The sequence below is a fragment of the Rhinoraja longicauda genome, chromosome 15 (genome assembly GCF_053455715.1).
Source record: "Rhinoraja longicauda isolate Sanriku21f chromosome 15, sRhiLon1.1, whole genome shotgun sequence".
Lineage (NCBI taxonomy): Eukaryota > Metazoa > Chordata > Chondrichthyes > Rajiformes > Arhynchobatidae > Rhinoraja > Rhinoraja longicauda.
In genome coordinates, this window is record NC_135967.1 from 46672568 (window position 1) to 46686626 (window position 14059).

Consider the following 14059-nt stretch of genomic DNA (forward strand, 5'->3'; position numbering starts at 1 on the left):
CAATCCAGAGTACTCTTGTGCAATATGACATTTTAATGACAATATATAAATTGACCTCAAAATAAAACTTTATCTGAAAGCATTGTATTTCTTGAAAGTGAAAGTAAATAAATAAAATAGAAAGTTTAATTAAACAATATCTTAGAACAAGATCACAAATGCAAAATAGCTCTGAATTTGTGCCACGAGTAACCCTCCTCCTTAATCTGCTGATCTTGTTGTTATCCTGATTCAAATTGTTACGCCCTTTTCAAAACTGCATTATTAAAATTCAACTTCATGATGCAAACCTGCCTCAATTGAGAATTAAACACAACTCCTTTTGTCATTGGTATTATCCTATCTTTGCATCTTCTGGTCGTGGTTGATCCCAGTCTTCCATCTCCTGATTTGGTCTCCAATTTCCCGATCCTTAATGGAAAAACAAAAGGAAAAGCAGAAACTCTGGCTTTGTGCATCTTCCAGGAGCTCGCTGACATTCAAGTCATTTGAAAAAAAGCCATATATTAATGGTTCCTACATAATTCATAAGTCCGTTGAGGTAAGTTTCTTCATAACTCTGCGCTGAGCTAGACTCGAAGCCGCGACGGGTTCCAACACTGGACGAAGGGTCTTGTGGTTGAGGGCGGAGTATGTAGCAGCCATGGCTCCCTGTGAATGAGCAAACATCTTCATCAGCAAACACAACACACACGACTTACCTTAGAACAAGTTAAGTCGCTGGAGCACGATGGAACATAATTTTTCCGCTTCCACTCCCCACACACTAGAGGCAATTTTACAGAGGGCAATTAACCTACAAACCTGCACGTCTTTGGGATGTGGGAGGAAACCGGAGCACCCGCAGAAAATGCACGCAGTCACAGGGAGAACGTGCGAACTCCACACTCCTGAGGTCAGGATCGTACCTGGGTCTCTGGCGCTGGGAGGCAGCGGCTCTATCACTGTGCCTTTTAACAATCATGGGGAAGGGTACCTTGGAGATCCTTTGCCTGCACTTCCCAGCGGAGGATCTACTATCACCCAATACAATTGCTCTACACTTTAAATCTCTGCCTTGATTGTTTGACTTGATTGTGTTTATGTACAGTATTATCTGATCTGCAGGAAAGAACTGCAGATGCTGGTTTAAATCGAAGATAGACACAAAATGCTGGAGCAACTCAGCGGGACAGGTAGCATCCCTAGAGAGAAGGAATGGGAGGTTTCGGGTCGAGACCCTTCTTCAGACTGATGTTAGGGGAGTGGGAGGGACAGTTCTCCTACCAGCCTTACTGTCTCCGACCACTTCCCTGACATTATCTGATCTGATTGGATAGCATGCAAAACAAAGCCTTTCACTGTACCTCGGGACGTGACTATAATAAACCTAAACCAAAACTATCTTTCTTTCAAGCTAGGCCTTTAGACTTTTAGAGATACAGCGTGGAAACGGGCCCTATGCCCCACCGATCAGTGATACACTAGCATTATCCTACACACACGAAGGACAATTTACAGAAGCCAATTAACCTACAAACCTGCACGCCTTTGGAGTGTGGGAGGAAACGGGGATAAACCCACATGGTCACAGGGAGAACGTACAAACTCTGGACAGACAGCACCTGTGGTCAGGATGGATGCCAGGTCTCTGGCGTTGTAAGGCAACAACTCTACCGCTGCTGCACTGTGTGTCGTTCAAGTGCCCGTTCATTTTGAAAACAGACAAAATGCCAGTCTGCGCGGCTATACGGGACATGTTTTCCCCGTGAGCATACGTACCTTCACTAGACGAGGGGCGGCTATACGGGCTGCGTTTTCACCGTGAGCGTACGTACCATCACTAGACGAGGGGCGGCTATACGGGATGTGCTTTCACCGTGAGCGTACGTACCTTCACTAGATGAGGGGCGGCTATACGGGCTGTGTTTTCACCGTGAGCGTACGTACCTTCACTAGATGAGGGGCGGCTATACGGGCTGTGTTTTCACTGTGAGCGTACGTACCTTCACCAGATGAGGGGCATCCTGCCGGTTTAATTGGAAATGCGGGAGCTGATCGCGGCAGGCGATCCAGGGATGTTTCAGCACCTGCTCGGCTGTGAATCTTTGACGGGGATCGACGTGAAGCATATTGGACAGCAAATCCTGCATGTTAAGAATGAACAATCATATTACAGTAAAGAATTGCAGGTCAACACCTATTTTCCGGCATCTAGTGGTTCGGCACCTCCTTTAATCCAGACAAAATCCCCTCTCCGGGCGTCTGCCCCAAAAATGTGGCTCTAGAGAAACTTCTAGAGCTGGTTGCAAAATTAATACACAAATTAAAGAATTATGACAGTCTAATTTATGTAGGGAAATAAAAAGTGGGATAAAACTTACTTTTACCTTTTGGGATACTAGTTTAAACTATGTCCAGGCCGAGAATGACTATTGTTTACTGAATGTATTGGGAGTGGGAACGGAATGGGGGAACTAAGTAGAATGTGTTTTAAATAGAATATTGTTCTATTGTTAAGACAATTTACTGAAATCTTCCTCATGTTTGGTCTGTTCAGCACAATGTTCCATTATCTTTTAGACAGACACAAAGTGCCGTAGCAACTCAGCAGATCGGGCAGCATCTCTGAAGAAAAAGGATAGGTGACGTTTCAGGTCGGGACCCGTCTTCAGATTGAGTTACTCCAGTGCTGTGTGGTTACCTTGGGTATAAACTAGCATCTGCAGTTCCTTTCTACACACTAGCCATGTATCCTTTTACAGGTTGAAACATTTCTTCAGCTGGGGGGCTAAAGGGCAACAGTTTTAGTGGAGATGTGCTCAGACCAAAATCTTGCTAATAATGTCACACAAATCACAATTTCACTTAAAACCAAAGCAAGCATAATTTAAAAAAGACACAAAGTACTGGAATAACTCAGTGGGACAGGCAGCATCTCTGGAAAACATGGATAGGTGATTTTTTGGGTCGGCACCCTTCTCCCCAACCTGAAACGTCACCTGTCCATGTTCTCCAGAGATGCTGCCTGACCTGCTGAGTTACTCCAGCACTCTGTGAAACGTCACCTATCCATGTTCTCCAGAGATGCTGCCTGACCCGCTGAGTTACTCCAGCACTCTGTGAAACGTCACCTATCCATGTTCTCCAGAGATACTGCCTGACCCTCTGAGTTACTCCAGCACTTTGTGATTATTTTTGTAAGCCAGCTTCTGTAGTTAATATTTTTGTCCTTGCACTGCTATTGTCTATTTATTTTTATATATATACTGAATTTTTAAATTGTTTATTAAGGGTTTTATAGAGTAATATGTTTACATAACTGTTGTGCTGCAGTGAATAAGAATTTCATTGTTAAGTTTTGGAACATATAACAAATCTCTCTTGTTTCGACAAGAATAATGTCTGGTAATGTCGACAAGAATAACCTAATAACTGGTACCATAAATAACAAACTATATAATGCTCAACTCTGCAAGTGTTATTGTGGATAAAATGATTTATTTCTCCACTTCTATACTATTCTTGCTTAAGGACGCCCGCTCTTAAATGATAATCAGTTCGAGACTTACTCAAGAGGATTGCTGTTGTTAAGATGTGTTCTGATGAACTCATCAGCATCAGGAAGACTATATTTTGCTGAGCTTCACTTTTATTAAAGTTGCCTCATTTTTTCCAAACAATGCTTTAGAAATTTAAACTGTTACCGTAATTGCACACGTTTGTTTTACCTTAGCAGCATCTGAAACCGTGTCCCAGTTGCCTCCAGTCAGTGAGAATTTACCACTTCCTATTCGTAATAAAATTTCTTCGGCCGTATCATTTGGTCCATTGGCAAAAGGAGTATAACTGGTCCGTGAGGTGGACATGAAAAAGTGAATCAGTGTACTGAGTAACATTGTCCAATAATATAATTCCCATCTTCCGATACCTCCCCAAGGACACAGAGCACTGGGGTAACTCAGCGGGTCAGGCAGCATCGCTGGAGAACATCGAATGGTGACGTTTAGGGTCGAGACCCTACGGCACCCATCCTTTTTCTCCAGAGATGCTGCCTGACCCACTGCGTTACTCCAGCACTAGATGTCTATCTTTGTCCCTTGTTTCTGCATCCCATCTATGCCTTATTGATTATAGCACTCAACCAGATACTTGTATGCTGTGAGAGTACCTATCACTCCCTCAGGCAGTGAGTCCAGATTCCAACCATCTTCTGACTGAATAAAGCTCCTGCTCAGAACCCCTCCAAATGTCATATTCCTTACTCATTTTCCCAGATGATCACAATCATCGTGCAGCCCGTGACTACCCTCCTCACTCTCAACTACACCTCGAGGTTTTGTGTCATCTGCTAACTTACTAATCATACCTCCAATGTGGGACCGCTTCAGACATGAATGCACGTTAGTTCTGATATTATTCACTGCGTTAAAATGCAGTCGATTCATCCAAAACACCAAATTTCACAAAAGCTCTCGCCGGATTTAGAGATTAATTCTATTAAGTTCTTTTTCTGTCAGCCAAAAAATATAGAAGCTTCAAAGTGTGCACCACCAGACTCAGGAACAGCTTCTTCCCCTCTGTTGTCAGGCTTCTGAACGGTCTATCCGTAAGCTAGGGTACTGTCCGATTCACCACCACCCATTGCAGACATTGGACTTTGTCTGTGGAACTGGTGCGCTACAATGCTGAGAACAACATTCTGCATTCTGTATCTTCCCCCTTTGCTCTACCTATTGTACTTGAGTTTGGCTTGATTGTATTTATGTGCAGTATCATCTGAGCTATTCGGATAGCATGCAAAACAAAGCTTTTCCCTGCACTTGAACCTAAAGGCAGCAAGTTCATCTGTTTTAGCTATAACGTGAAACAATGCTGCACTTTAACAGAGAGAGACGTCAGAAACCGGTGCTGCTTTGTAAAGGTGCATACCCAGCCAGCATTGTGTACAGGAGGACTCCAAGGCTCCAGATATCACACGCAGCATCGTAACCTCCACGCATAAGAACCTGCAAACAAACATCAAGAGGGGCACTGCTGACGAGTTTCAGTCACAAAGAAATCAGCCTCAGCACAGAAGTATTGTTGTCCATTTTATTACGTGCATCTTTACTTGATGATGTTGATCACATTGTTTCAGTTTTGTTTTAAAGTAGTGGTGAGTTTTCAATTTGTCTTTAATTCTCTGATTCTATCCTCTTTGTTTCAGGAAAATATCCTGAATATAGAAGTATCTGCAAGTCCAGGAGCGACGAGATGGGGGGGTGGGTGGGTGGGGGGGGTGTAGTTACTTGGAATTGGAGAGTTCAGTGTTCACACTGTTGGGTTGTACACTGCCCATGGGTGCTGCTCCTGAAGTTTGAGTCTGGCCTCTGGCAGTGCAGGTGGTCAGTACGGTCGGCACGGTGGCGCAGCGGTAGAGTTGCTGCCTTACAGTTCCATCCCGACTATGGGTGTTGCCAATACGGGACTTTGCACTTTCTCCCCGTGACCTGCGTGGGTTTTCTCCGGGTGCTCCAGTTTCCTCCCACACTCCAAAGACGTACAGGTTTGTAGGTTACGGGCTTTGGTAAAAAATGATAAATTGTCCCGAGTGTGGGATAGTGTTAGCGTACGGGGATCGCTGGTAGGCGTGGATTCTGGTGGGCTGAAGGGCCTGTTTCTGCGCTGCATCTCTAAAGTCTATGAGAATGGGAAGGGGAGTTAAAATGTTTAGCAACCAGGAGATTCAGCGGTGTTTCATAAATATTGCCCAGATAAGAGGTTAGCAGGGAGATAGATTAGCGGATTAGACTTGTGGAGGAAAAAACTGCAGATGCTGGTTCAAATCAAAAGTAGATACAAAATGCTGGAGTAACTCAGCGGGTCAGGCAGCATCTCTGGAGAGAAGGAATGGGAGGTTTTGGGTCCAGACTCTTCTTCAGACCGATGGTCTGCAGAAGAGTCGAGACCTGATATGTCACCCATTCCTTCTCTCCTGAGATGCTGCCTGACCCGCTGAGTTACTCCAGTATTTTGTGTCAACCAGCGGAGTAAACTTGACGGGCCAAATCTGCTCTTATGACCTTATGAGATTCCATCTAAAGAGACTGAGCGCTTTGAAGATAAATATTTAGTGGCCTTTTCTCTGGTGAAGGACAACAGGCGTTTGTTTACCTCAGGAGCCACGAAGTTGGCAGTGTAACATGGAGTCATTAGCAGGCCATTCTCACCACGCAGCTGTTTAGCAAACCCAAAGTCACAGATGCGAATGGATTCAGGGTCCCCCGATTCATTCATGTACAGAATGTTACTCGGCTTTAAATCCCTGTGCACAACCTGCGGCAAAAACAAAACACAAAGGTTATATTCAAAGGTTTTATCCTTCTCGTGTTCAGTTTAGTTTAGTGATACACCATGAAAACAGGCCCTGCAGCCCTCAGAGTACAATGGACACAGATTAGAAGGAATTTAGTTTAGATTAGAGGTAACAAGCAATTTGGTCCACACAGATCATCATTCACACATTCACACTAGTTCCCACTTCCTCATCCATTTCCTACGCATTAGGGGCCAATTTACAGAGGTCAATTAACTTACAAGCCCGCATTTACAGAGGTCAATTAACTTACAAGCCCCCATGTCTTTTGGATGTGGGAGGAAACTGGAGCACACGGAGGAAACCCACGCGGTCGGTCTCGGGGAGAAAGAGCAAACTCTGTACAGATAACACCCGAGGTCAGGATTGAACCCGGGTCCCTGGCGAGATGAGGCAGCAACTCTACCGCTGTGCCACCCACAACGTACTTATGATGTAGAGAAGCCTTTTACCCCCGAATTCATGCCGGATCTCGGAGCAGTCCCATTATCTCACATTTCCTCGTGACCCACACTCTCCCATGCCCACAAACACCTCCTTGATGCTCCCTGATGTTTACACAAATGGAGACAAAGTACTAAAGTAATTCAGCGGGTCAGGCAGCATCTCTGGAGAAGGTGGATAGGTGACATTTTGGGTTGGAACCTTCTTCAGGTCCTGACCTGAAATGTCACCTATACATGTTCTCCAGAGATGTGGCCTGACCCGCTGAATTACTCCAGCATTTGTGTCTTTTTTTTTTAGTAAACCAGCATCTTACAAGTCCTGGTGTCTCAATGTTGCTCATATTGAATTAAAACCTGCGATAAACTTAAGAACTTACCCCTTGGCAGTGAAGGTATTCCACGGTTTTTGTTATAGTGAATAGCACAGCACTGGCTTCTCGTTCTGAAAAGAACTTTTGCCGAAGGAGTCTGTCGAGTAGCTCACTTCCTTTCAACAGTTCGGTGACAAGGTACACATATCGGCCGTCATCATATACCTGAATGTGCAAAACAGCCACTCGTGAATTACAGCCAAATGTTTTGTTTAGTTTAGAGATACAGCGCGGAAACAGGCCCGCACCGAACAGCGATCCCTGCACATTAACGCTACCCTACACACACACACACACACACACACTAGGGACAATTTAACATTTATACCAAGTCAATTAACCTACAAACCTGTACGCCTTTGGAGTGTGGGAGAAAACCGAAGATCTCGGAGAAAACCCACATGGTCACGGGGAGAACGTACAAACTCCGTGCAGACAGCACCCATAGCTGGGATCAAACCCGGGTCTTTGGCATTGTAAGGCAGCAACTCTATCGTTGCACCACATTCCCCAGTTACCTGCCTGCAGCCTTTATGGAACTCATGTAAATAAGTGACAGGAGCAGAATTAGGCCATTTGGCTCATCAAGTCTGCTCCGCCATTCAATCATGGCTGATCTATCTTCCTTTCTTAACCCCATTCTCCTGCCTTCTCCCCACAACCCCTGCACCTGGGGTTAGCACCTGCATTTCTGCTCGATAGATCGGACACTAAAATGCCTTAACAACACCGCTATAGTATAAATGTTGAATTTTACAGCAGATATGTAGTTCTGTTCAAAGCATTTGAAATACAAGATAATTACATCAAAGAACATAGTTCAGTGCCCACAATGTCCATGTCGAACACGATGCCTAGACCATCTCTTATCTATCTGCATTTAATCCATATCCCTCCACTCCCTGCACATTCAGATGCCTATCCAGAAGCCTCCTAAATGCTTAAATCCTGCTTAGTTAACTAAAGAATCACATGTTACATAAGTTGACATTTATTTTCATCACTATAGCTATATAAATACAATCTAGTTGCACAAACACAACAGTGCAATTGCACAAATGTTTAGAAGCACACGCACAAACCAATCACATATATTTGTGTGCAGGAAAGGGATTTTTCTACAAACAAGAACTTCCGTTTATCTTGCACCTCAAGTGGCGGATCCCATTGAAACCTACTGGATAATGAAAGGCCAAGATAGAGTGGATGTGGAGAGGATGTTTCCAGTAGTGGGAGAGTCTAGAGTCAGAGGGCACAGCCTCAGAATAAAAGCATGTACCTTTAGAATGGAGATGAGGAAGAATTTATTCAGCCAGAGGGTGATGAATCTGTGGAATTCATTGCCACAGACAGCTGTGGAGGGGAAGATTTTGTATTTTTAAGCCAGAGATTAATAGATGCTTGATTAGGAAGGGCAACAAAGGTTGAGGAAAGAAATTCCACCTCATCTCCATTCTAAAGATCTCCATCCTTTTATTCTCTGGCTCTAGACTCTCCCTCTACTGGAAACATCCTCTCCACGTCTACTCTATCTTGGCCTTTCATTTTCTCTCTACTACAGTAGAAAAATGCTAATTAAAAAAATTAGTTTATTGTCACGTGTACCGAGGTACAGTCAGAAGCTTTTGTTTATAGTCACGTGTACCAAGGTACAGGGAAAAGCTTTTGTTGCGCAATACAATTTACGCTGATGTTACCCGCTGTAGGCTCTGAAATGAGTGCATTTAAATTAATAGATTAAATATTTTGTAACCGATTGGAGTCTTGTGTATTAGTGAACAGTAGCACGGTAGCGCAGCGGTAGAGTTGCTGCTTTACAGCGAATGCAGCGCCGGAGACACAGGTTCGATCCTGACTACGGGTGCTGCACTGTAAGGAGTTTGTACGTTCTCCCCGTGACCTGCGTGGGTTTTCTCCGAGATCTTCGGTTTCCTCCCACACTCCAAAGACGTACAGGTATGTAGGTTAATTGGCTGGGTAAATGTAAAAATTGTCCCTAGTGGGTGTAGGATAGTGTTAATGTACGGGGATCACTGGGCGGCACGGACTTGGAGGGCCGAAAAGGCCTGTTTCCGGCTGTAGATATATGATATGAGAAGGCTGTGGAGGCCAAGTCAGTGGGTATTTTGACGGCAGAGACAGATTCTTGATTAATACAGGTGTCAGGGGTTATGGGGAGAAGACAGGAGAATGGGGTTAAGGGAAGATAGATAAGCCATGATTGAATGGCGGAGTAGACTTGATGGGCCAAATGGCCTAATTCTGCCCCTGTCACTTATCAACATGAGTTCCATAAAAGCTGCAGGCAGGTAACTGGGGAATTCCAGGGCTGTGACCAAGCAAATACTGAGCTGGAGTAACGGTCCAGGTCAGACTGGTACCTATCCTGATCCTTGAGGCTATTCCAATGGTAAGTTTACAGATGATATTGCACGGAACACTAATGCCAGATATCTGTGCAAATATACGGCAGCATGATTCAGACAATTAACTTACATCTTTCAAAGTGATGATGTTTGGGTGCTGTCCATAACGCATGAGGATCTCAATCTCCTCAGAAGGATCTCGTTTGCTCTTATCAATTATCTGCAAATTTAAAACAGTAAAATTAACAAAGTCAATGACTAAAAATCACTGTTTACCTAGAGGCAGTAGGAAGCCAGTTTGACAGAGTCAGACAGCATGGAAACAGGCCCTTCCACCCAACTTGCCCATGTCGACCAAGATGCCCCAACTACTCTTGTTCCACCTACCCACATTTAGCCCATATCCCTCTAAACCTTCCTATCCATGTACCTGTCCAAATGTACTAGTCCAAATGCTAGATAGAGCTCTTAAGGATAGCGGAGTCAGAGGGTATGAGGAGAAGGCAGGAACGGGGTACTGATTGAGAATGATCAGCCATGATGACATTGAATGGCAGTGCTGGCTCGAAGGGCCGAATGGCCTCCTCCTGCACCTATTGTCTATTTTAAACATGACGTTACCTGCCTCAACCACCTCCTCTGGCAGCTCATTGCATACACCCACCACCCTCTGTATGAAAATGTTGCCCCTCAGGTTCCGACTAAATCTTTCCCCTCTTACCTTAAACTGATGTCCCCTACTCTGAATAAAAGACTGTGCAACTCCCCTATGTATTCCTCTTGTGATCCTATATACCTCTATAAGATCAACCCATATCCCCCTGCACTCTGAGGAATAACGCCCTGGCCCACTAAACCTCGCCATCTAGCTCAGACCCTGAAGTCCCCTGGCAACATCCATGTAAATCTTATCTTCACTGTTTCCAGCTGAAAAAAACACATTTACTATTTAAGCACAAGTTCAGCAAGCATTAGCACGCGTTCAGCAAAAGAGTAAAAATGTGACCAATACAACTGCACTGGTAAGAGATTTAATTCACTGTGCTGGCAAGGAATTTAAGTTGCGTTCACACATTTTTCATCAAATGACTCCCAAGAGTTCTGAAGAAGGGTCTCGACCCGAAACGTCATCAGTCTGAAGAAGGGTCTCAACCCGAAACGTGATCAGTCTGAAGAAGGGTCTCGACCCGAAACGTCATCAGTCTGAAGAAGGGTCTCGACCCGAAACGTCATCAGTCTGAAGAAGGGTCTCGACCCGAAAAGTCATCAGTCTGAAGAAGGGTCTCGACCCGAAACGTCATCAGTCTGAAGAAGGGTCTCGACCCGAAACGTCACCCATTCATTCCTTCTCTCCTGAGATGCTGCCTGATCCGCTGAGTTACTCCAGCATTTTGTGAATAAATACCCAAGAGTTAAAATCAATTCTGCAAGCAGTTTCTTTTCATTGATACAGATTGTCTCTTTACTGCCCTCATGTGGCTCTATGGATAATTGCAACAAAGCAAACCCCCCAACACAAGGATCTGCAGGTGTTGAAATGCTGCGTACTTTTTTTAATTAAAAAAAATAAAAATTTATTTAAGTTTTAACAGAACTCATACATTTTACATTTCATAGTAAGCAATAATAACTACATTATAAATTCGATTATACACGTATTGTTCTGTATTATCTCCCCTCCCACACCCCCCCCTTCCCCCCACCCCCCAGTTAAAAAGAAGGAAAAATAAAAAGAAAAAGAGAAAGAAAGAAACCTGGAGTCCAGAAGGAGACACTTCCGGGTAATTTCTTATTAAATTCTTATTAAAGGTATCAAAACAATCCTGAATTTAAATATTTCCAATTCTTAATCCTAGCTTTAAAATGAATGGGTTCCACACCTTCAAGAAGAAGTCATATCCATTTCTCAGATTATACGTTGCTTTTTCTAATGGGATACAACTACGCATTTCTGCATACCATCTTTCAAATCTTATTTCATTTTGATCTTTCCAAGTGACCGCTACACATTTTTTTGCTACTGCTATTGCTATATTGAGAAATCTTTCCTGATGTTTATCTAAAATTAGCTTTGGTAATATTCCTTTTGTATCTCCCAATAAAAACAACCTTGAATCCAATGGTATGATCTTATTCATCAATTGTTCCAAAACATTTTTTAGGTCTTTCCAAAAAGGAGTTACCTTCTGACATGCCCATGTAGAGTGTAAAAAAGTACCCATGTCTTGGTTGCATCTAAAACAAATTTCAGATGAATTTGGTTTTAAATTGTTTAATTTTTTCGGGGTTAAATATAGTTGATGTAAAAAATTATATTGTACTAAACTATATCTCACATTAATAGTATTTTTCATACTATCTAAACACAGTCTTTCCCAACTTGGTTCATCAATGATAATATTATGATCTGTTTCCCATCTTTAACACAAATGTTCACAAACTCCAGGGCTCTTGTCAAAGTTGCAAGGAAAGACAAGTTGACGCTGGTGTGTGAGCAGAAAAGGAAGATTGATAAGAGCCAAACGCAGTTCAGTTTAGTTTATTGTTACGTGTACCGAGGTACCGTTAAAAGCTTTTGTTGCGTGCCAACCAGCCAGCGGAAAAACAATCCATAATTACAATCGAGCCGTCCACCGTGCACAGATACATGATAAAGGGAATAACGGGAATAACGTTTGGTGCAAGATAAAGCCAGTCCATGGAAATTGAATTAGATTAGATAAGCATCTCAGGCACATCGATAAGTTGGGCTGAAGTGCCCGTTTCCTCTAAGACTAGGATGCCATCTAAAATGCAGAGCTGGTTGTGATGGATAACTGCCCACTGATGATTCTATCCAAATTGTTTTGTTAATTTCTTTTGCATTTGCACTTTGAGTTTTAGTTATACTTTCAGGATTATTAGATTTAGGATTATTAGATTTAGGATATTAGATCGGGATTGTTGAATTTGCTTTGTTTATTCTTTGCATTCCAGCACACTGAACTATCCAGCAAGGTCGAAAACGGACAGAAACTTCAACTGCAATTTGGTCACCTTGAAAGCATTGGTTTCCACCGCAAGAGCCCAGCAAAGCTGAGAACACGGTGGATGGAAACAGAAGCATCCGCCCAGCACCCCGTATGCTGAAGTCCTGACCAAGACTTCACTTTGGTGGTAAGAATAGAAAGGCAGATTATTATCTGAATGGTGTCAAGTTAGGAAAAGGGGACGTACAACATGATCTGGGTGTCCTAGTGCATCAGTCACTGAAAGGAAGCATGCAGGTACAGCAGAGAGTGAAGAAAGCCAATGGAATGTTGGCCTTCATAACAAGAGGAGTTAAGTATACGAGCAAAGAGGTCCTTCTGCAGTTGTACAGGGCCCTAGTGAGACCGCACCTGGAGTACTGTGTGCAGTTTTGGTCTCCAAATTTGAGGAAGGATATTCTTGCTATTGAGAGCGTGCAGTGTAGGTTTACTAGGTTAATTCCCGGAATGGCAGGACTGTCATATGTTGAAAGACTGGAGCGACTAGGCTTGTATACACTGGAATTTAGAAGGATAAGAGGGGATCTTATCGAAACGTATAAAATTATTAAGGGGTTGGACACGTTAGAGGCAGGAAACATGTTCCCAATGTTGGGGGAGTCCAGAACCAGGGGCAACAGTTTAAGAATAAGGGGTAGGCCATTTAGAACAGAGATGAGGAAAAACTTTTTCAGTCAGAGAGTTGTGAATCTGTGGAATTCTCTGCCTCAGAAGGCAGTGGAGGCCAATTCTCTGAATACATTCAAGAGAGAGCTAGATAGAGCTCTTAAGGATAGCGGAGTCAGGGGGTATGGGGAAAAAGCAGGAACGGGGTACTGATTGAGAATGATCAGCCATGATCACATTGAATGGCGGTGCTGGCTCGAAGGGCCGAATGGCCTACTCCTGCACCTATTGTCTATAAGACATAGGAGCAGAATTAGGCCATTCAGCCCATCGAGTTTACGCTGCCATTCAATCATGGCTGATATGCCTTTCCCTCTCCACCCCATTCTCCTGCCGTCTCGCCCAAACTTTCGACACCCTTCCAAATCAAGAACCTATCAATTTCTGCCTTGAAAATACCCAGTGTCTTGGCCTCCACTGTCATCTGTGGCAATGAATTCCACATATTCACCACCCTCTGGCTAAAGAAATTCCCCCTTATCTCCTTTCTAAAGGTACGTCCTTTTATTCTGAGGCTATGGCCTCTGGTCCTAGACTCCCCCATTACCTGAAACATCCTTTCCATGTCCACTCTGACCGTACGGCCATCACAACCTTACATCATACATAAAGTTTCACTGATGATTCGATGCCCATTTTTTCTTATTTACCTTGACAGCAAATTCCATGTTGGTAACTCGATGAATGCAGCGCTTGCAGATTGAGTAGGAGCCAACCCCAATATCTTCTTTTAGCTCATATCCATCGGTAAATTGAATACTGTTGCCATGCAGCTGTTTCAACCAGATAGAAAACTGTTTAACCTTCAGATGTTACATTCACTCTGGCATTCCATTACCTAAAG

The 14059-nt window shown here is 43.6% G+C and overlaps 1 protein-coding gene across 1 annotated transcript in view; it reads right to left on the reverse strand.

Annotated features, from left to right (window-relative positions):
* The window catches only part of LOC144600705 (ribosomal protein S6 kinase alpha-6), an 83443-nt gene continuing 69384 nt past the window's right edge, over positions 1–14059 (reverse strand). Inside the window, exons 15-22 of the mRNA XM_078412614.1 lie at positions 13866–13988; positions 9651–9740; positions 7161–7319; positions 6136–6297; positions 4912–4988; positions 3711–3828; positions 1986–2126; positions 1–651 (exon numbers count right to left, since the gene is read on the reverse strand). Coding sequence (XP_078268740.1) covers positions 526–651; positions 1986–2126; positions 3711–3828; positions 4912–4988; positions 6136–6297; positions 7161–7319; positions 9651–9740; positions 13866–13988 — 996 coding nt within the window. The 3' untranslated portion in view covers positions 1–525. The remainder of the gene's footprint in view (positions 652–1985; positions 2127–3710; positions 3829–4911; positions 4989–6135; positions 6298–7160; positions 7320–9650; positions 9741–13865; positions 13989–14059) is intronic.